Source organism: Sorex araneus, chromosome 4, assembly GCF_027595985.1.
Source record: "Sorex araneus isolate mSorAra2 chromosome 4, mSorAra2.pri, whole genome shotgun sequence".
NCBI lineage: Eukaryota > Metazoa > Chordata > Mammalia > Eulipotyphla > Soricidae > Sorex > Sorex araneus.
Window position 1 is genome coordinate 42,025,501 of NC_073305.1, and position 21,745 is coordinate 42,047,245.

At 43.3% G+C, this 21,745-nt stretch overlaps 1 protein-coding gene across 3 annotated transcripts; it reads left to right on the top strand.

Annotated features, from left to right (window-relative positions):
- Positions 1-609: 609 nt before the first annotated feature.
- ZNF197 (zinc finger protein 197) lies at positions 610-20,601 on the top strand. Of its 3 annotated transcripts, XM_004614534.2 has the most exons (6): positions 610-701; positions 3,421-3,905; positions 6,253-6,412; positions 7,347-7,438; positions 7,702-7,828; positions 15,899-20,601. In XM_004614534.2, exons 2-6 carry the CDS (start codon positions 3,516-3,518, stop codon positions 18,223-18,225), a joined length of 3,096 nt encoding a protein of 1,031 aa, XP_004614591.2. In that variant the 5' UTR covers positions 610-701; positions 3,421-3,515; the 3' UTR covers positions 18,226-20,601. The 3 variants fall into 3 exon arrangements, with proteins under 3 accessions (XP_004614591.2, XP_054990340.1, XP_054990341.1); XM_055134365.1 differs by lacking the exons at positions 610-701; positions 7,347-7,438 and having other exon boundaries at positions 3,770-3,905; XM_055134366.1 differs by lacking the exons at positions 610-701; positions 6,253-6,412 and having other exon boundaries at positions 3,844-3,905.
- Positions 20,602-21,745: the final 1,144 nt, after the last annotated feature.

Consider the following 21,745-nt stretch of genomic DNA (forward strand, 5'->3'; position numbering starts at 1 on the left):
AGCCTGAGCACTGCTAGATGTGACGCCTCTCAGTCCCCCACTGTAGCACTATAGCACTATCGTCCCGTTCATCAATTTGCCTGATTGGGCACCAGTTACATCTCCGTTGTGAGACTTGTTGCTGTTTTTGGCATATCGAATATACCCCTCAACGGAATAGTTACATTAATTCCCAATACTCAAAAAAATTGTATCTGCACCATCTCTTGATCTGGAAAGATCCTCAGTTACATTTTGTTCTGTTCCCCAACCTCCCACTTTCCAGCCTAAGAAGATACTAGACTGGTCACAGATGACCACTCGGGGTCCTTTCCAAAGCCTCCTGTGTTCAAGAGCCATCCCCATCCCATATGCAAATACAGGGGGAGAAAGCCAAGGTATTGGGGCCCGCTCCTTCAAGAAGTGAAGCATCCTGGGGGTCTCGCCTCCTGCAGCCCTGTGCTCTGGAATGCTGCAGCCCCCCACATCCTCCGTCTGGGATCAAGAAGCCCCCAGTGCCAAGGCAAGTGGGTCGTCCTGGTCTCATCCAGGACGAGCAGAGGAACCATAGAGACGTGGTTTCCTAGAGGGGCGCACAGTGGGGGGCCGGGGGCGTCCCCCGGTGAGCCACCGGAAGTCGCGAGAGCCACGGGTCGGCCATTACTCCGGGCCTTGGCCGCCGTCGCGTCTGGTTTCCGTGTCATCTCCCGGCGTCCCGGCGGGTGAGCGGGTGGGCTGGGCAGAGCGGACCCTCGGCGCTGGGGGCGGCGGGCGGGGGCGCGGAGGTGCTGACAGACCGTGCGGGTCGGGGCGTGGCCGCGGGGTCCCGGTCACCGGCTGGGCTGCGCTTGGGCCACCGCCGCGCCGCTCGCGGGGATCCCGGGCCCGGGACCCTGCGCTCTTGCCCGCGGCTGCAGGTGCACGCAGAGGGCTGCCTCCAGCCCGCGCCCGTGACTTCTGGGACGGCTTTTCTCTAATGCTTTAAGTGATGGGCTCATTGTCATCTCTTAATTTCATCATCTCATGGTATTTTTTTTTTTTTTTATTGAATCCCAATGAGAGACACAAGTTGCAGAGTTGTTCCAGTCATGTAAGGCTCCAGCACTTAATGGTATTTGAAAAGGCACACACACCACCCAGAAGCATCATTTCGGAGAAGTGTGTGTGTGTGTGTGCGCACGCGTGCATGCATTTTAACGCTGAGTACTAAGACCATGAACTCAGAATAAATGCTGTCCTTTGCGAGGAAAGGCATTGCCAACCTGTCAGTGACTGCAGTCACTTTGTTTTCCTGTGCCACTGTTTACCCAAGTAAGAATTGTTAGAGAAGTCGAGCTCAGATCCTGTAGAGTTAGTATAGCCCTCGGCTTGCAGGAGTCTTGTCTTGGAGAGCCTAAAAGACTCTTAGCATGAGTTCAGATTCTACTCCTACAGCTACGCTAGTGCAGTGCCTTGAGTAGATCATTTTATCTCACCCATTCTTGATAATTCCCTTTAAGTTTGTAATTCATAAACTTTTTTTTAAGAAGCCAACAGAATACCTCTAGGATTTGGTATCATGGATGTGCTGCAGAGTTTTGCTTCCCTAAACATTCTCTGCTCAGCCTCTTTTCATCCTTCCCTTCACCAACCCCTGGCAACAACTTTGTATTTTCTCATACTTTTGCCTTTTCCAGAACATCATGTCTTTGGAACGGTACAACATAGTCTTTCAGATTTATTTAACTTGGCGATATGCCTTTAAGTTTCCATCTTGTCTTTTCATGATTTTTTGTTTTGATTTGGTTTGGTTTTGGAGCCATCCTTTGTGATGCCTAGGGGTTACTCCTGACTCTGCACTCAGGAATTACTCCTGGCAGTGCTCAGGGAACCATATGTGCTGCCTATGATCAAACCCGGGTTGACTGCATGCAAGGCAAACACCCTACCCACTGTAGTATATTTCCAGCCCCCAGGTTTCTTTTTAGTATTAGATCATATGTTTTCTGAATTTATCACAATTCATCTATGCCTTTACTGAAAGACTTCTTGGTTTTGGCATGCTGCAGGTTTTTCTGTGCTGCTTTGAGTGAATACCAAGGAAGTGAGATTACTGGACTGTGTGGTAAAAAATATATCCAGTTTTGTAAAAGTGCCAGGCTGTTTCCCAAAGGTATAACACATTGCATTTCCACCAGCAATAAATGAGGGCTCCTGTCACTTCACATTCTTCCCAGTATTTGGTATTGTCTGCATTTTGGCTATATTGATAGGTATATAGTAGTACTCATTGGGTTTTGGGGGTATTTTTTGGTTTTGGGCCATGTGCAAGAGGAGGTAAAAGGGTGTTGGGGTTAGACCACATCCAGTGTTGCTCAGGGTTTATTCCTGGCTATCTCTGGTACAGGAGTGACCTCTGGCGGTGCTTCAAAACATCAAAATCATCAAAACAAAACACAAATGTAACTAAAAATTAATTGGTAAGAGCATTCATTACAGCCTAATTTATAATAGGATAAAATTACTTGTAAATAATTTGTATACGTTACATATAGTGAATATTTAACGTATGTTACATATGTTACAATGTTACATATGTTACAATTGTGAATGGGTTCATCCGTTTGGAAATAATGATGACTTGAACTTGGTCCTGTCCAAAGTTAGTTCCTCTTTAGCTAGAGAGTTTCTTTGTCCTCTACTTTCCAATAAGCATTTTTGTTTCCAACTTTGGAAGCTTATATTTTTCAAATCAGCTTCCAGGAAAAAAAAATAGGATAATCAAGAGGGCCAGAGAGAGAGAGTACAGCAGACACAGCTCTTGCCTTACGTGTGACTGATCTGGTCTTGATTCCAGTACCAAACTAGGTCCCCTGAGCACAGAACCAGGAGTAATTCCTGAGCACAGTTAGGTATAGCCCCCATCTCCCCATCAAAAAAAGGTGAAGAATACTTAATATTGTATTAGCAACATGCTATATATAAAGAAATTATAGATTATTCCAACCTGTGATCTAAATTTGTACATAGAGAAGGTTGGCAAAATGAAATACAAAATAATAATAATGGTCATTGTCTAGTTTTGCATGTGTTTTCTAACTTAAAATTTTTTATGTTTGGGGCCAGAGAAATAGTACAACGGGGTAAGGGTTTTTGCAGGAGTGGGGACTCTGGCTCAAGGACCTGTAAGTCCCATAAAATCCTATGGCCTAGGCCTGGAACATGATGGGACAGACACATTCGTATGTGTCTCATTGGCTGCTCGAGGCCCATCTGCCTGTATCATAAGACCCAGGAATGATAATATAAATATCCAACTGGCCCTTGGCAGAAAGAAATGCTCTCACCCTGCAGCTAGAACACTGTGTTCAGGGAGTTTCTCTTTATCAGTGAGAGATGACAGGGGAAACTGTTGTGGTAATTTGTTATTTGTCATGGTTAACTGTAACAATTATTTGTCAGGTCTTGTGGATCATGCTTCAAGCTCTCAGGAAGAAATTAAGCGAGGACTGAAGGACTGAGAGGGCCTGTAGAGGAGCCTTTCTTGAAGGACGACAATGACAAGGGAAATTTGGCCCCACAATGCTCTGAGACAGGAAGGTCTCATTAAAGGAAAAGATGACACCTGGAAATGGGGGACCAGCTTCCAAGGGAACAGCTCCTCCGTTTGGGAGACTTCCCACCTGCACTTCAGACGCTTACGTTACCACGACACATCTGGACCCCAGGAGGCGCTCAGCCGCCTCAGGGAGCTCTGTCGACGGTGGCTGAGGCCAGAAGCTAGAACCAAGGCTCAGATCCTGGAGCTCCTGGTTCTAGAACAGTTCTTAAGCATCTTGCCTGGGGAGATTCGGACCTGGGTACAGATCCATCGCCCAGGGAATGGTGAGGAGGCTGTGGCCCTGGTAGAGGAGCTGCAAAAAGACCTCGATGGACCAACACTAAAAGTGAGAAAGGAAAGGGTAGAGAATTGATGCAGGGCTGGAGGGCACCTATGATTTTTTAAATAACACTTCATAGCACATGGGCGACCCTACTGCTAATAAGCAATGAGTTCATGCACCATTCAGAACATCAGATCTCTGCAGAGAAATGGATGTGTGGTTGGGGTCTTTGAGCCTAATTAAGAGTCCATGTAAAGGCTCTGCCTGTGCTTTGACACCCTAGGGGATGCTTGCTAGTTCTGAGTTGGGTCCAAGAATCCGAAGAACATAATATATCTATACCTAAGTGTTCTTAAAATAGAAGCATATGAACTCTTTGTATGTCTGTTTGAAATGATACTAGCCTGGAATAGAAAAGGCAGCAGGACAGCAAGAAGCTGTCTTAATCTGGCAAGACCTCCCCATTAGACTCAGAATCTGGGGGAGTAGTATGGGAGATTTGGGGAGACAACTTAAAGGGCTGAGTGTATGCCTTGCATGTGAAGTTTGAGCCTGAGCCTTACATGACAACCAAACACTGCCTGTGTAACCTGGGAGGACCCTCAAGTCAAGCCCTGTTAGGTGTGATCTTGGTGTTGCCCAGCACTGCTGTGTCCTGGCATTGATCTGCCCAGCCTGACTGGCTGAGTATTACCCGAATGACCAGCCCCAGTCTCAGTGAGCATTGCTTAGGATGCCTCTTACACATACCCAGATGCCATGGGGTTGGATAGAGATGTTTTGTTTCTGAGAAGCTTTTATTGTTTACATTAAAATGGGGTCTTCTATTAATATAATTAAAGTTATATTTTTTAATATGTGTAAGGTCTCTGTTGGTCTGTGGCCCACTTGAAACATTTCTATGTAATAAATATGAAACATAACTTCAGTTTGAGAGTGGTACCAAAGGAAGGAGTTAACCAAGAAGATGAAGAATTTCATTATAAGTCACTATCCTCTTAATTTGATAAGAAAATGGAGATGGGGCCGGAGCAATAGTACAGTGGGTAGGGCATTTGCCTTGCACTCGGCCAACCCAGGTTCAATCCCCAGCATCCCATATGTTTCCCCGAGCATTTCCAGGAGTAATTCCTGACTGCAAAGCCAGGAGTAACTCCTGAGCATTGCCAGTGTGACCCAAAAAAGGAAAGAAAATGGAGACAGAAACTGGGAGATGGCTCAGAGGGCTGGGATGGTGTATCTGGCATGCAGAAGTCCCAAGTTCAGTGCCTAGCACTGTATGGTCCCCATAGCTCTGCATCACTGGCCCTAACATTGTACCACCTGACACACAAGCTGAATTACACCAGGAATGGCCCTGAGGCCCCCTGAGCACTGATTGACAGCATCTCGCCCCTCCTCCAACCCCCACTCTCCTAAATAGAGTTAAGAAAAATGGAGGCCAGGGCCACAGTAGAACATAAGCCTTCCATATACAAAGCCCTGGATTTGATGCCTGGTAGCACATGGCTCTCAGGAACATCAACAGGCATTGGCCCACACAAAACAAAAAGTGGGGACCAGGGAGATAGCTCAGATTATTAATAGAGTTCCTGGCATGTTGGAGACAGTTCTCTCCTGACACCAAATATCTCCCTCTGAGCACCACTGGGCATGGCCCTGTTGTACCTCCGTCCCTCTCTAACACAACTGGGCATGATCCCTATTAATAAAATGCAGCAGTCACTGGATTGCCTTGGGCCAGTCATCTAGCTAGTAGCAAGACCCAAGACCCAAGTGTCTGGCTACCACTATATTGTTCTGTGGGAGGAGAAAGTAAAGGGGTAAGTGAGGAGAAGATCATTTGATCTCATTAGATATAAAGTCAAAATTTATGCTCGTGTTTTGGGGGCGGAGGGTGACTTCCAAGTAGTGCTCCAAGGACCACCGAGGTGATTGAATTGTGGGGACCTGAGGATGTGGTGCTGTAAGGGGATCATCCTGGGCCTCACCAACAGTGCTCAGGGGCCTTCAGGGCTACACCCAGCAATGCAGGCAGGCCATGCAGTACCAAGGATTAAATCTGGATCAGATGCTTGAAAATGTATCTTGGTCACTATACATCCTCCTCAGCCGTAAGACTCATGGCCTTACTTAATGCCTATTGCTAATTAATGAAAAGCACTCCTTAACCCATTCTCATCTGTGGTGAAAACCTGCTTCCATTTTTCTATTCAGCCTCTTCTGGAAGAGGTCCCTGGTCCATAAGCAGGGAGAGGAGACAGCTCTGTTCTCTCGGCAAAGCTTTTCTGCTGTTTTGATTTCCCACACTTGAGATGTCTCTCTCTGTACAAAAAGGTGCATGATGCTTGGGTGAGTATTTTCTGGGGCTCCAAGAAGAGCCAGCTTACTTTGTCCCATTTGTTCCCAGCTTCCAGGCATTATCCGGGACCAGGACTCTCTCCAGGAGGGGATGGGCAGTCCAGGAGCAGCACTTTGGCAGACTCCCAATGACAGCCACTTCCCAGCTGAAATTTGCCCGAATCGTCTTACTGATCCGGTGGTGTCCAACCTCCAGGAGCCGCTGCATGGTATCTAATCAGCATCTTCGGCTTTGGACTCCTAGGATGCAAACTGTGGCTCTACGCCTCCCCAGATAGGTGCTTCCTCTCCTTCCTGTGCTGGAATCCCTTCTAGTACCAGGCTCTTGCTGCTCTTTTCCTCCTGTCCTTTCCTGATCCCCTCTCACACTCTGTCATTCTTATTGCTGCTCTTTGAGTTAGTCTAACCCTGCATAGGAGGGTCACTCATAAAGCATTTGCAGGTCATTTTCTAGCTAAAACTTTTTTGGGGTAGAGGGGGAGGAGTGGAAATCATACACCTGGCGATGTTCAAGGCTTTACTCCTAGTTCTGTGCTCAGGAGTTACTCCTGGAAGTGCTTGGGGACCATATGGGATGCCGGAGATCAAACCCAGATCAGCCATGTGGACAAATGCCCTACCCATTATTCTATTGCTTTGGGCCCATACAAGTTATGTCTTAAGTAGTCTAGCAGTTATGAGGGTTTTTTCTTCCTTTATTTTTTTTTCTGGGGGGACACATCTGGTGGTACTCAGAGGCTATTCCCAGCTTTATGCTCAGGAGTCACTCCTAAAAGTGCTCAGGGGGCTGTATGTGGTGCTAGTTATCACACCCAGGCCTCTTGTATGCAGGGCATGCACTCAGACATTGAGCTTTCTCTTCAGTTCTGAATTTTTTTCTTTCTGCTTTTTGGGTCACACCCACATCACACATCGCCATGCACACAGGCTACTCCTGGCTTTGCACTCAGGAATTACTCCTGGCAGTGTTCATGAGACCATATGGGATGCTGGGAATCGAACCCGGGTGGGCCGTGTGCAAGGCAAACGCCCTACCCACTGTACTATTGCTCCAGCCTCTCCACTGCTGAATTTCTTACTTGGGCCTGCAGAGGTGGGCAGGACCCACAGCAGTGTCACATTCAGCTTTTTATCTCTTCTCAGATCCTCCTGCCTCTAAGGCTTCTGCCCCTTCCCAAGAAGAGAACCCAAGAAATCAGCTAATGGCACTTATGCTCCTAACAGCCCACCCCCAGGTAAGGTCGCCCTCAGCGTTTCTGCCTCTGGCTCCTTTTGCCCTCCTTGATTGTGACCCAGGTGTCCTCCCTCACCCGAGTGCCTGTCTGGTTTCTATCTCTAAGCCCAGGTCCATGCCATGGGAAGGTAGAATTTCGTGGTCTCCTTAGATCTCCCTGATAATTTTGTTCACTTTGTGGCTTCATAATGTGTCCCTTCCCAAAAACTAAAGAAATATTTCAGAAAGGGATGTGAGTAATCTCACACATACATCATATTTCAGGAGTTGGTGATGTTTGAAGAGGTATCAGTATGCTTCACTGCAGAGGAGTGGGCGTGCCTGGGCCCAATTCAGAGGGCCCTGTACTGGGATGTGATGCTGGAGAATTATGGAAATGTGACCTCTTTAGGTAAGGTCCTTTTCTTTATTTCATCAGTCTGTTTTCTGATTATAAACATAACATGTATCTGTTTTGGATAGCACAGATACATAGATTGTTAGAAAGAGGAAAAAGCTTCCTTAAACCAACTATTTGCAGACAACCACTAACAACTTAAACTTTTTTTTCTTGGATATTTGAGGGCTTTTCTTGTTCTTTTTTTCCCTGGAGATGGAGAAGGCAGTACTCATGAAGGCAGTACTATTTTTGGCTCTGAGCTCAAGTGACTCCTAGCAGTGTTCAGGAGACTTCATGCAGTGTTGGGAATTGAACTGGCATGAGCTGCATGCAGGGCAGCTGTACTCTCTCTCCAGCCCTGAGCTTAAGTGTCTCTGAATGATATACATAGAGTTATTAGCTTGCTTTTCTTTACTCTCTTCTCTCTCGTACTCCTAGGCATTTTTACAAATACCTAGATTTGCTATCTGATTTATTCTATATATGTTGCCATTTCTTATTGTAGATAATTGCTATAATAATAATAATTGTCTATCTGTGTACCTTTCTTTATATTGGTTTTTGGGTCACACCTGGCAGTGCCCAAGGCTGACCCCTAGCTTTGCACTCAGGATTGCTCCTGCTGGTGTTTAGGGGACCATATGGCTGCAAGGGATGGACCTATGTCAGCCACGTGCAAGGCATGCCCTACCAGCTGTAATGTCATTCCAGCCCCAACTTTTTTTTTCTTTTTGGGTCACATCCGGCATTGCACAGGGGTTACTCCTGGCTCTGCACTCAGGAATTACTCCTGATGCTGCTCAGGGGACCATATGGTATGCTGGAAATTGAACCCGGGTTGCCCACATGCAAGGAAAATGCCCTACCTGCTGTGCTATCGCTCCACCCCCCAGCCCCAACTTTTTAATATTTTTCAGAAGTAGAATTACTGGCCCCTATGTTTGGAGTTTTTTTCTTCCCCCTTGGAGACCTCCCAGGATTTGCTCAGAAACCCAGGATGTGTTCAGAGGTCACAGGGCCAGTGGTTCAATACAAGGGTGTGAGGATGTCTTGTTGCTTGAGTCCTGCACCAATAGAGAGTGCCTGAGCCACCCCAGCAGTACTTGGGGACCCACACTGGTCATAGCCAGTGGTGCGCAGGGGGCCTCCAGGGCCGCTCCCACTGATGCTTGGGGGAACCAGGTGCTGGGATTGAACTTGCTTCGGCTGTGCTTGCACCCTAACTGGTGTGCTCTCTCTGTGGCCTGGCATCTAGATTCTTGCTCTGCATGGCCCACTTGCTATACACACTGACCTCTGCTTTCTCTGCTTTTACATAAGAATGCTGCTCTGGATCTGCCTACATTGGCCTGAGTAATTCCATTCTTTTAAGTAGTTGCTAGTATAAATTTTTAAGTTATATTATCCATTCTTAAGTAGATTTCTTTAATTAGTACTAAAAGTATTTGACAGGGAGGGCCTTTCAAGTAGCTAGGTAAACAGTGTGGGGTTTTTTGGGTTTGTTTTCATTTGTTTTTTGGTATATGTGAAGGGGGGATTATTTTAGCCACATGTTTGTGGGGCTGAGGGTTTCTCCTGGCTCTGTGTTCAGAGGTCGCTCTTGGTGGGGGTCACGGTGTCTCTGTTCTGGGGTGTCACAGGTTCACAGTGACCTGAGGGTCCCCTGGTGCCTTTGGGGCTGATCCCTGCCTGGTGGCAGACCGATGAAGGAAAGGGGGCCACTAGACTGGTGGGTAATCAGTGGCCATTTATTCAAATCTCACAGCATTAGTTATAGAGAAATCATAAGGGTTGGGAGTAGCAATTACACATAGGTGTGGTTGGGTATTATCATAAACAATGAACAGATGTAAAGCGCTTCTTTCAGGGGAAGTTTTTGGAGATTTACTCAAGTACAGAACCTCATCTAAGGGTTCAGCCTCTAGTTTCCTGCTAGGAGATTCATCCAGGGGCAGAATTCCATCTTGTTTTCTCCTTTCCTTAGCCAGTATTCATTTAAACAGTCATCTTAAATTTACTTCTTACTAATATTTCTAGTCATTTTGTACGGACACAGTTGGAGACATATTAAGCTTAAAGAGTGGCTATTCTGGGGACATCTCGCAATATATCCCAGACTACAGTCCTCAGGCCAGGTTAGTCTTTCCTAATCCCAGCATGGTCCTTATTCAGTCACATCTTTTTTGGGTCATGTCAGTTTGTTCCATGACCATGCTCTTATTATACTTCTTATGACGCTTAGCCTGTCCCTTTTCAATACCAAGGTAGCTTATGACTTGCCCTAGGTCTATCTAAGTCCCTCACCAGGACCCTCCTTTTGGAGTGTTAGAAAGTAAGAGCAGATTAAGCTTAAGGTCAAGTAAATATGACAGATTCCCAGAGTAAATATTATTTGGAGTCAAAACTCCCATGTTACAAAAGCATAGCATTAACTATCTTCCTGTGTCTATACAAAAGGGACAATGCACTAAAATAAACTATGCAAAGGACATAAAGGAAAGGAAAAAGCAATATTCACTTTTGTATATATAAAATTCAGAGCCCCCAGAAGAATTTGACTTTACAAGTTACAGTCTGATTCAGGGACATACATATATGATTAACAGATAGGGGAAGAAGAGCACAAAAGAGAAATTAAAAATAAACACAGAGGGTTGGAAGTACCTGATGAAATTGGGTGTGCCTCAGGAGTACTGTGGTGGGAGTAACTCAAACCTAAGGTCATTTATTGAGTAACTCAATAAACCTAACACCATTTTGGGGGGCCACTGATCAACCCAAACTAGTCACATGCAGGGCAAGCCCTTTATCTGCTGGACTCTCTCTCTGGTCCCTAGGTGGACCAGTTGCAACTGTGGCCCAAGAAATGTAGTGCTGTCCAGGCCTTGTGGTTCCAGAGACCACCAGGACCATGCTAGCACTGCTCTGAGGCCTCCTGGGCTACAGCCAGTGATGCTCTGGAGCTGTGTGGTGCTGGGGATTATCCCTGATCATCACTGGGAGAAACCTTAGAGCACTGCCACGAGTGGCCCAACAACAAACTAAATAAATAAAGGTTGCGGTTGAGAGTTAGTATGCTCAAAAAATTATACTGTCATCTTTCAATCAGTTTGAGGACATTTCCTCTCCCTAAATAGACCCTGTCCTCTTTAGAAGTCACTTTCATTTCTCTCAACTCCCCACCAAACCTAATCCTAGAGTATCTGTTTCCTCTTTTGATTGGCGTATTGTATAATTATATAATGCAATTACTGTACATAATATATTTTTTGACTGACTTGTTTCACTTTTCATATGTTCTCAAGGTTCATACTCTCGCCATATTACTTTTTTTATTTTTTGGCTTTTTGGGTCACACCTGGCGATGCACAGGGGTTACTTCTGGCTCTGCACTCAGGAATTACTCCTGGCGGTGCTCAGGGCACCATATAGGATGCTGGAGATCGAACCCGGGTTGGCCGAGTGCAAGGCAAATGCCCTACCTGCTGTGCTATCGCTCTAGCCCCTCGCCATATTACTTTCTTAGTGCTGAATTATATTCCACTGTATGGATTTATCACATATCTATACATCAGTGTATGGCACATTTAAGTTGTTTCTGTCTTTGAGCTGTTTTGGAAAAAAAGAGCAGCGTGTATGAAGGTTTTTGTACGAACATGTTTTCATTTCTCTCCAGAAATGAAAATGCTGGGTCATATATTAATTGTGTCATTAGTAAATATTTTCCAAACATGCTGTGCCATTTATATTTTCACCAGCAGTCTAAAGGGTTTTAATTTCTTCAAATGTTTGGCAGTGTGTTATCTGACTTTCTGATTGTAGCCACCCTTTTGGGACTAAAATTATACCTTATTGTATTTTACAATCCCCTGATAGTTACTGGCTTTAATGTACTTTCTATTTATCTGCATGTCTTTCAAAGTCTTTTTCTCTTTTTTTTTCTTTTCTGTTTTGGGCCATACTCAGTGTCACTCAGGGCTTACTATGGCTCTGTGCTTAGGGGTCACTCCTGGCAGTGCTCTGGAAACCTTATGGGATGCCAGGGATTGAACCTGGGTCAGCCCCCTGGTTGTGTGCAAGGCAAGCACCCTACCAGCTGTACTATAACTCTGGCCCCCGTCTTTGTCTATTTTTAAATTGAGTTATTTGTTGTTAGCGGGCTGGAGCAATAGTGAAGGAGTGATAGCAATAGGGCATTTGCCTTGCACGAGGCCGACTCGGGTTCAATTCCTCCGCTCCTCTCAGAGAGCCCAGCAAGCTACCAAGAGTATCTTGCCCGCATGGCAGAGCCTGGCAAGCTACCCGTGGCATATTCAATATGCCAAAAACAGTAATGACAAGTCTCACGATGGAGACGTTACTGTGCCTGCTTGAGCAAATCGATGAGTAACAGGATGACAGTGATACAGTGATACAGTTGTCAGTATTGAGTTTTAGGAGTTCTTAATCTATGCTACATATGAGTACCTTATTAAATACATGTCTTTCAATTATTTCTTCCCATTCTGTGATCTGTCTTCACTTTCTCAGTGGTAAGCTTTAGAAACACAGAAATGATTATTTTGGGTAAATTTCAGCTTGTTTGTGGTTTAGTGTCATATTTAAGAAATCATGTCTAATTCAAGGTCATGAAGATTAATGTGTGTTTTCTTCAAAGATTTTTAGTGTTTTCACTTGGTCCATTCTGAGTTAATTTTTGTAAATGTTGTGAAGTAAGCCTCCAACTTAATTCTTCCCGTGTGGTTCTTTATCCCAGCACCATAAGTTCTCTATTGAATTGTTTTTGACATCCTTTCAGAAATTAGTTACCATGAATACAAGGGTTTATTCCTGAACTGTCAGTGTAGCAGTGGTGACCCCAACCGCCCCTGGCACCCACACACCACAGTGCCAGTCACTCTCACATCCTGAGTATCACTGGGGATTCCTGTCTTTTTCATAGTTTGTTTCTGAACTCAATTCTATTCCTTTGAGAGTTTGTCTTTCAAATGTCACTGACATCCTGTCTTCTTGTTGTTACATCGTTGTATATTTTGAAATCGGGAATTATGACTCCTCCAACTTTGTCTACATTATTTTAGTCATTCTAGGTCTCTTTTGTTTCCATGTGGCTTTAGAATCCTTTTGCCAGCTTCTGTGATGAAGCCAGTTGGTATTTTGCAGTTTGGTTTTGTTTCATCCTATGAGGAACTACCCACCAGAATATGCTTAGAGGTGGACGAAATTGTGTGGTGCTGAGGCCTGAACTCAAAAAGCACATGCTCCAGTCCCTGAGCTGTGTCTCTAGCTTTTGTAGTTTTCCTTGTGTGATAACTTGGTCTCATTTGATGTCAGGGTAAAACTAGAATGGGTTGAGAAATATGTTTGCCTGCTCTCTTTAGTAAAAGGATTTATTAGAAATTCATACTTTTTTAAAATTTTTTATTTTTTTATTGAATCACCATGTGGAAAATTACAATGCTTTCAGGTTTAAGTCTCAGTTATACAATGCTGAAACAACCATCCCTTCACTGGTGCCCATATCCCACCACCCAAAAAAAAAATAGTACACCTCCCATCCCGCCCCCCATCCCCACCTTGTAACTGATAAACTTCACTTCACTTTCTATTTACTTTGGTTACATTCAATATTTCAACACAAACCTGACTATTATTATTAGGAGTACCCCACTAGAGTCAGACCTGTTGTGAAGAGATATGAGGTTTTGGGTTTCTGTACTTTAGCAACTAAGTCCAGGGAGATTTCTTCCAGGTATTGGATCATTGCAAGCTTATAAAACCCCATCTGTGGTTGTCATGATATGGTGGTAACCACGCCCTTCACCCCCGGCAAGGAAAAGGCGAGAGAGAGAAATACCTTTCCCCTCCTGGGCGGGCATGGGGCTGCGGCTTAGTTCTCAGTCTGGAGACATTCTGCGAGGAGCTGCCCATGCCGAAAAATTTAGCTGGCGTCGAGTCACGCTCATGCTGCTGCGGAGAGGCCGCACACACGTGCGGCCCCCAGGATCACATCTTGGTGGCAGCCATACTTATTTTTTTAATTGCTATTGAAGTAATAGGGTTTACAGTAATGTTAACAATGTGTTTGGTTTAAAGATACTGAATCTCCACTACCATCAAAGTACCCCAAATCTGCCACCGCTGTCTTTATGTCGTGCTTTATTTCATCCTTTTCCCCCCTCAACCTGGTACTTCAGTTTCCCAAGTACCACTGGGAGTAGCCCCTGAGCACTGTCAAGTGTGTCCACCCCTTCCATATTCCCACACACATACCAAAAAAAAAGGCCAAAAAACAACTTGGCAATCTCAGTTCTGTTGTCAGGGTCCCAGGCCGTTGTTTTGTTTTGTTTTGTTTTTATTGGCTATTGACCATTCCTTTTTTTTGAAATTCAGTCACTGTGAAATTACAAAGTTATGCATAATTTGGTTTCAGGTGTACAATATTTCAACATCTATCCCTTCACCAGCGGCCATTCCTTTTCTTTGTTTCTTTATATCGCACATGAGTAAAATCATTGGCATCTTTCTTTTCCCTCTCTGTAATTTTCTTGTTACCATACCCTTTATTGCTAGTTGTAGTGAAAAGGAAGATTTTTATCTACAATTAATATTGCTTAAATGTTTGGTAGCTTTTACCAGTGAAGCAGTCTGGTCTTGGGCTTTTCTTTGTGTGTATTTTTAAAATCATTATTACTAACTACATTTCTTTAGTTTTTCTAAATCTGTATAGATTTTTAATTTATTCTTGAGTCAGTTTTCTGTGTGTGTTGTGGGGGAGGTTTGGGCCGGTGCTCAGGAGCTACTGCTGGCTTTGTGATCAGGAGTAACCTTTGGTGGTGCTTGGAAGACCATACTGCCAGGGATAGCCAGGGATAAGAGTGGTCAGTTATATGCAAGGCAAGCATCTTAATCTTCTGGACTATCTCTCCGGCCCAACATATTGATCAAAGAATTTAAATCATTGCCTGACCATAGCTTGGGTTTGATGTATAAATTGTAATCATAAAATTGATTTTTAGTGGATTTTTTTGTGTGTTAATTACTTAAAAATAACTGGAAAGTACGGTTTTATAAGGGAAGCCAGGAATTAAATCTAGGGCCTCATACATACAGTCTATTGCTGAGCCATATCCCAACCCTTTTGCTTGTTTTAGCTTGACGTGTGAACCATTTACATATTTCATATTGGTTTTTCTCTGTTTTTTCCTTACATATCCATTTATGACATCATCAGTGTAGCATTCTTTGTGACTTCATTTGATGAAAAGTTGCTTTCATTTTTTGAAGGGGGGTAACTCCCAGCTGGTGCTCAGGAGCCCCTTCAAGTGATTCTCACCAACCAGACAGGCAGTGTGAAGTGAAGGCATAAGAATCCAGTTCCACAAACGCCCAGAGGTGCTGGGGATTACTTGGGCCACCCAGGTGGCACTCAAAGACCACTCGAGCTGCCTCCTGTGCTGCTTGGGGAACCATGTGGTGCCAGGGATAGAACCAGGATTGACCACATGCGTGTATCCTAACCCCATTCCATCTTTCTGGCCCTGGCCCCCTTTTTGAATTCATATGAAATTGCACCTTTTTCACTTGTGTTTTTGTTTTATTTTTTGAGCTACACCTAGCTGTGTTCAGGGCACACAGCCCTGGCTCTGCAGTCAGCTATAACTCCTGGTACACTTGGGGCATCATATGGGGTACTGAGGGTCAAAACTGGGTAGGATGTTTGCAAAGTAAGCATCTTACCCATGGTGCTATCTCTCCAGCCTCCTCATTTTTTAAAGCCATTTGAAGAACTTGTCCTCATTAATACAGAGACCTGGTAACATTTGCATTTTATTTTTAGTTTAGTTTAGTTTTGTTTTGTTTTCAGGCCTTACCCAGTGACACTTGAGTGTTATCCCTGGTTCTGCACTCAGGAATTACTCCTGGAGGTGCTTGGGGGCCCTTGTGGAATGCTGGAGAATGAACCTGGGTCATGCAAGGTTCGTGCAATGCTGTGCAAGGTTGGAGATTGTAAGGCTGTCCTGTCTTGGTTGTACTATCTTTCCAACCCCTAACATTTGCATTTTTGCTCCTTTTTAACAGAGTGGGAGACCATGACTGAGAATGAAGAGGTGCAGTCAAAGTCAAGTATATCTCAAAGATCAGATTCTCTAAAAGGGACATCAAAAAGACTTCAGGGTAGTGATCCCCCAGTCCTTCATGTTCTGGAAGAGTGTGAATGGCAAGTTTTGTCAAGTCATTGGGGAAATAGAACGGGGGAAAGAGAGATGCTGCAGAAAGTTTCCCTCTGTGAAGGAAGCAGGAAGAACCAAACCCAGCCAGAACAGCAAAACCAAAAGTGGAAGGAGTATGGGGAAAATTTAACTTTACTTTCAGCTCTTTCTGGAAATTTAATAGCTGCTGAAGAAAATAAGTTTTATAAATGTGATATATGTTGTAAACATTTTAATAGAGTCTCCCATCTGATAAATCATCGGAAAATCCACACTGGTGAGAAACCTTTTAAGTGTAAGGAATGTGGAAAAGGCTTTATTCAGCGCTCAAGTCTTCTAATGCATTTACGGAACCATTCCGGGGAGAAACCTTATAAATGTAATGAATGTGGGAAAGCCTTCTCTCAAAGTGCTTACCTTCTCAATCACCAGAGAATCCACACTGGGGAGAAACCTTACAAATGTAAAGAGTGTGGCAAGGGCTTTTATAGGCAATCAGGCCTTATTATACATCTAAGGCGCCATTCTGGGGAGAGGCCTTATAAATGTAATGAGTGTGGAAAAGTGTTTTCTCAGAATGCTTACCTCATTGACCACCAGAGGCTTCACAAAGGGGAAGAACCTTACAAATGTAACAAGTGTCAGAAAGCATTCATTCTGAAGAAGAGTCTCATTCTCCACCAGAGAATTCACTCAGGGGAAAAGCCCTATAAATGTGATGAATGTGGAAAAACCTTTGCTCAGACCACTTACCTTGTTGACCATCAGCGACTCCACAGTGCAGAGAACCCATACAAATGTAAAGAATGTGGGAAAGTTTTCATTAGGAGCAAAAGCCTCCTTTTACACCAGAGAGTCCACACAGAAAAGAAGACCTTTGGTTGTAAAAAATGTGGTAAGATTTTTAATTCTAAGTCAAGCCTGGTTGACCATAAGAGAATGCACAGCAGAGAGAAGCCTTATAAATGTACTGAATGTGGGAAGGCTTTCACTCAGAGTGCTTACCTGTTTGACCACCAGAGACTCCACAATGGAGAGAAACCCTATGAATGCAATGAATGCGGGAAAGTTTTCATTCTGAAAAAAAGTCTCATTTTACACCAGCGGTTCCACACTGGAGAAAATCTCTATGAATGTAAAGACTGTGGCAAAGTCTTTGGTTCTAATAGAAACCTCATTGATCATGAGAGACTTCACAATGGAGAGAAGCCCTATGAATGTCGAGAGTGTGGGAAAACCTTTGTTATGAGCAAAAGTTTCATGGTCCATCAGAAACTCCATACCCAAGAGAAAGCCTACAAATGTGTGGATTGCGGGAAGGCTTTCAGTTACAATTCAAGCCTGCTCGTCCATCGGAGAATCCACACTGGAGAAAAACCTTTTGAGTGTATTGAGTGTGGAAGAGCTTTCAGTTCTAATAGGAACCTCATTGAACATAAGAGAATCCACAGTGGTGAGAAACCCTATGAATGCAATGAGTGTGGCAAGTGCTTCATTCTGAAAAAAAGCCTCATTGGACATCAGAGGATCCACACAAGAGAAAAATCTTACAAATGCAACGAGTGTGGGAAAGTCTTCAGTTACCACTCAAACCTTATAGCCCATCAGAGAATCCACACCGGTGAGAAGCCCTATGCTTGTAACGAGTGTGGAAAAGGCTTTACTTACAACAGAAATCTTATTGAACATCAAAGAATTCACAGTGGGGAAAAAACCTATGAATGTCACATTTGTAGAAAGGTCCTTACCTCTAGTAGAAATCTTATGGTACATCAAAGAATTCACACTGGAGAAAAACCCTATAAATGTAATGAATGTGGAAAAGACTTTAGTCAGAATAAGAACCTTGTTGTACACCAGAGGATGCACACTGGGGAAAAACCTTATGAATGTGAGAAGTGTCAAAAGTCTTTTACTTCTAAGAGGAATTTAGTTGGTCACCAGAGGATTCACACAGGGGAAAAGCCATATGGGTGTAATGATTGTAGTAAAGTGTTTAGGCAAAGAAAGAACCTTACTGTACATCAGAAAATTCATACAGATGAAAAATTCAGTGAATGTAGCAAATCTGAAAAAGATTTCTCTCAAACTTCAACCCTTCATTGTCAACAAAACTCACATACTGTGGGAGAATTCTCTTGGCTCCATAATGTCAGTGAATCCAAGACAGAGACTCAGATGTATAAAATGGAATAAAAATCCCCGTGTGTTTATATAACCATTAAGAGAAATGGTCGTATGTAGTCTTTAAGGCAAAGATCACGATTGACCCTTTTATAGAACAAGTGAGTTGCACATAGAAAAAAATTACCCTAGTTTTTTTTTTAACCTAGATTTTTAAGACCATAAAAATAAGCCAAAATCTAGGTAAAGGATACACCATTCCACATAATTTGTTGTGGGTCCAGAAAGAGACCTTCAAGAATGCTGAAGAAACTGAGTTAAATCTTACAAGATATAATGGTAGTAGTTGTAAATACTAGCAGAAATATCTTTGTATAAAAGAGTGGACCTTATTTCTGGAAATATGTATATTATGCAGTTTTAAAATGGCATCACTGCAACAGAGTCTGTACTATGATCTATACATATTATCAGGCCAAGGACAGATAGTTGGAGGACATGCCTTGCATGTGCCAGGCCCTAAATTTGATTCTGTTACAGAATACCTCCTTTCTCCTCCGGCACCTAAGGTGACCTTGCTGACTCCCAGCACCACTGGGTTCAAGTCCTGAACTGTCAGGACTGCATGATTGGGCCACATAGCCCTGCTTGCCTGCCCACCTTTCCAGGGGAAAAAAATGAACTGTCAGACATGAAGTTTGGTGGGCAAGAGTCTGCTACTGAGAACAACTTAAGAGCATCAGATTTAGAATGAGGAGATCGAGGTTTGGATCCTTGATCTCTGTCATTCTAGGTAATGTGATGCTATTAAGTCATGCTCAAGACTATAAATCAAATGTTGATACTTCATAGGATTGTTGTGACAAGTGAAAGGATCTTTGTGTTAATATTTTGTGGAATAATTTAGTTGTCAATAAAATTGGATTGGATTAAAATGTCAAAATTTAGGACATGGAACAATGCTTTTATTAACACGACATTTAACTCTATTAACCTCAAAAATTATTCATTTTCATAGTAAGAGGACTTTGGAATTTGTTGTGTGAGCTACATCTCTGGATGCTTTGTGATCCCCTAGAGCCACATCCACTTATGCTCCCAGGTAGTACAGAGGGCTGGGAATTTGGCTTCACACGTACAAAGTATGTGTTCTCCCCTGAGCCAAATCCCTGACTCCTTAACTTTGAATTTGTATTCTAAGGAGGCTTAGAAATGTAACTTTTTGGGTTTTGTTTTTGGGTCATGCCTGGCAGTGTTCAGAACTTAATCCTGGTTGTGCACTCAATAATCACTCCTGGTAGGCTCTGGAGACCTTATGAGGTGCTGGGATTGAACCCAGGTCAGTTGTGTGCAAGGCAAAACAAGATAGTATCTGCTGAACTACCACTCTGACCCCAGAAAAAATGTTTTAAAATGTTTACAGAAGTTAATAAATAACAAACCTAGTTTTAAAAGCATTGGGTTTTTATAGAAAAATATGTTAAAGGCCTTGAGAGATAATACAGTAGGTATGACACTTGCCTTGCACACAGCCAACCCGGGTTCAATCCTCCGCATCCTATATAGTCCCTAAGGTCAGGAGTAATTCCTGAGAGCAGAGTCAGGAGTAACCCCTGAGCATGACTGCATGTGGCCTATAAATCAAGAAAGAAAAATATGGGGCTGCAGCAGTAGTATAGAGTGTAGGGGCATTTGCCTTGCATGTTGCCAACCCAGATTCTGACCTGGCATCCCATATGGTCCCTCAAGCCCACAGGAGTTATCCTTGAGCACAGAGCCAGGAGTAAGCCCTGGGCTGTGCTTGGTGTGTCCTTCCCCCAAGCAATATGTTGAGCCATTAACATGCCAATGAAAACTTTTTTAATGTTCAGATTTGAAATAAAACAGTTAAGGGTGAAAATAGAATGGCAGACCCATGTTGCTTTCTTCGTAGGGGAATGCCTTAACCTAATTCCCTAAACTGGTGATTTCCTTCCACTGTCATTCTCTCTTCTAAGTAACATTTTACTAACATACTTGTTATTTATTTACTTTACACAGAAGCAGTCTTTTCAAGCTAGAATTAAACTGATTGAGAATCTAACACTGGACAGTTAGACTCAGTTTTGTGAAATTTCTCATGAAACATTCAGTCCATTCCCTTTTGTACATTTGTAAATTTAATTCATCCTGCATTCTGAGTTAATTTTATAATTCTGAAACTTAATTTCAGCAACTTGACTATAAATGCCTTTGTAGGAGGATTGGCGTTTTAAATAAAAGTCATGTGCTGAGTATAATAAATGTTATTAATTCAGCCCCGTTCTTCCTTGATGGTTAATTCCTCATTAGAAGGAAAGGTGTATGTATGTGAAAACTGGCATGGGTCCACTGTTTAAAGTCTTAAGACTTGGTTGTGAATCACAGTCTGTCACTTTCCTTGGACAGATACCTTCATTTCTTGGATACTTAATTTCGTCATCTATTAAAGAAAAAGTTATGAGGTATTGAATGTGAAGGTGCTTTATACCCAAGCTTTAGAAAAAACACTTGTTTGTTCACAAAATGTGTGGGTGCTCACCAAGTGCGTTCGGTAACCATAAGTCGATTCCCCACTTGGCCTGTTGTCACAAACGGAATCATGAAGAAGGAAACAGGCCGCCAAGCTGGTTGGTGATCAGTCACCCTTTATTCCATTCTCCCTGCGCACCTATTCCAATCTCACTGAGTGTCCCTCAGGGTTCAGAGTTCGGGGTAGCAAATACATATAGGTCAGTTTAGCATGATCAACCTATGGAAAGCCCTTCCTCCTGGGGAAGTTTCTTCTCAGACAGAGATCCTGTTAGGAGATCTGCCTAAGGGCGAAATACCATGTAGGTATTTCTCCTTTCCTTAGTTCATATCCATTTAAAAAGTCTTCTTAAACTTCTTAATAATCTTTCTAGTCATTTTGTATGCACACATATATTAAGTTAATAGGGTAGTTCTTCTGGAGACATCTCGCTTTAGATCCCAGATACAGTCCTCAATCCTTCCTAACCCCAGCAGGGTCCTTGTCCATTCACTTCTTTTTGGGTAATGACAGAATTTGTCCATGGCCATGCTCTTAAAATTTTAAGTTTTATAGCACTTAGGCTGTCCCATTTCGATGCTAGGGTAGCTTCAGCTTGTCCTAGCTCCATCTAAGTCCCTTCGTTGGGACCCTCCTTTTGGGGTGCTAAGAATTAAGGACAATTGAGGCTTGAATTGAGTAAATATGATAAATGCCCAGGAGTAAATATTCGAAGTCAGTTAACTCCCAAGTTACAAAAGCATAGCATGAACTCTTCCTATGTCTATACAAAAAGGACATTGCTCTAAAATAAACTCTGCAAAGGACATAAGGGAAAGAGAAAAAGCAACATTTCACTTGCAAATACAAAATCCAGAGTTCTTAGAAGAATCTGACTTTACAACTTACAGGGTCTGATTTGGGGATATAGGTAATTAACAGGGGAAGCAGAACACAGAGAAGTTAATGATAAGTACAGAGGAATGGGACTGCCTTGGGAACACAGTGTTGTGGTGTGTGTAGCCCAAAAAACCTAAGCTCCATGTGGCAAGGGAGAAAGGA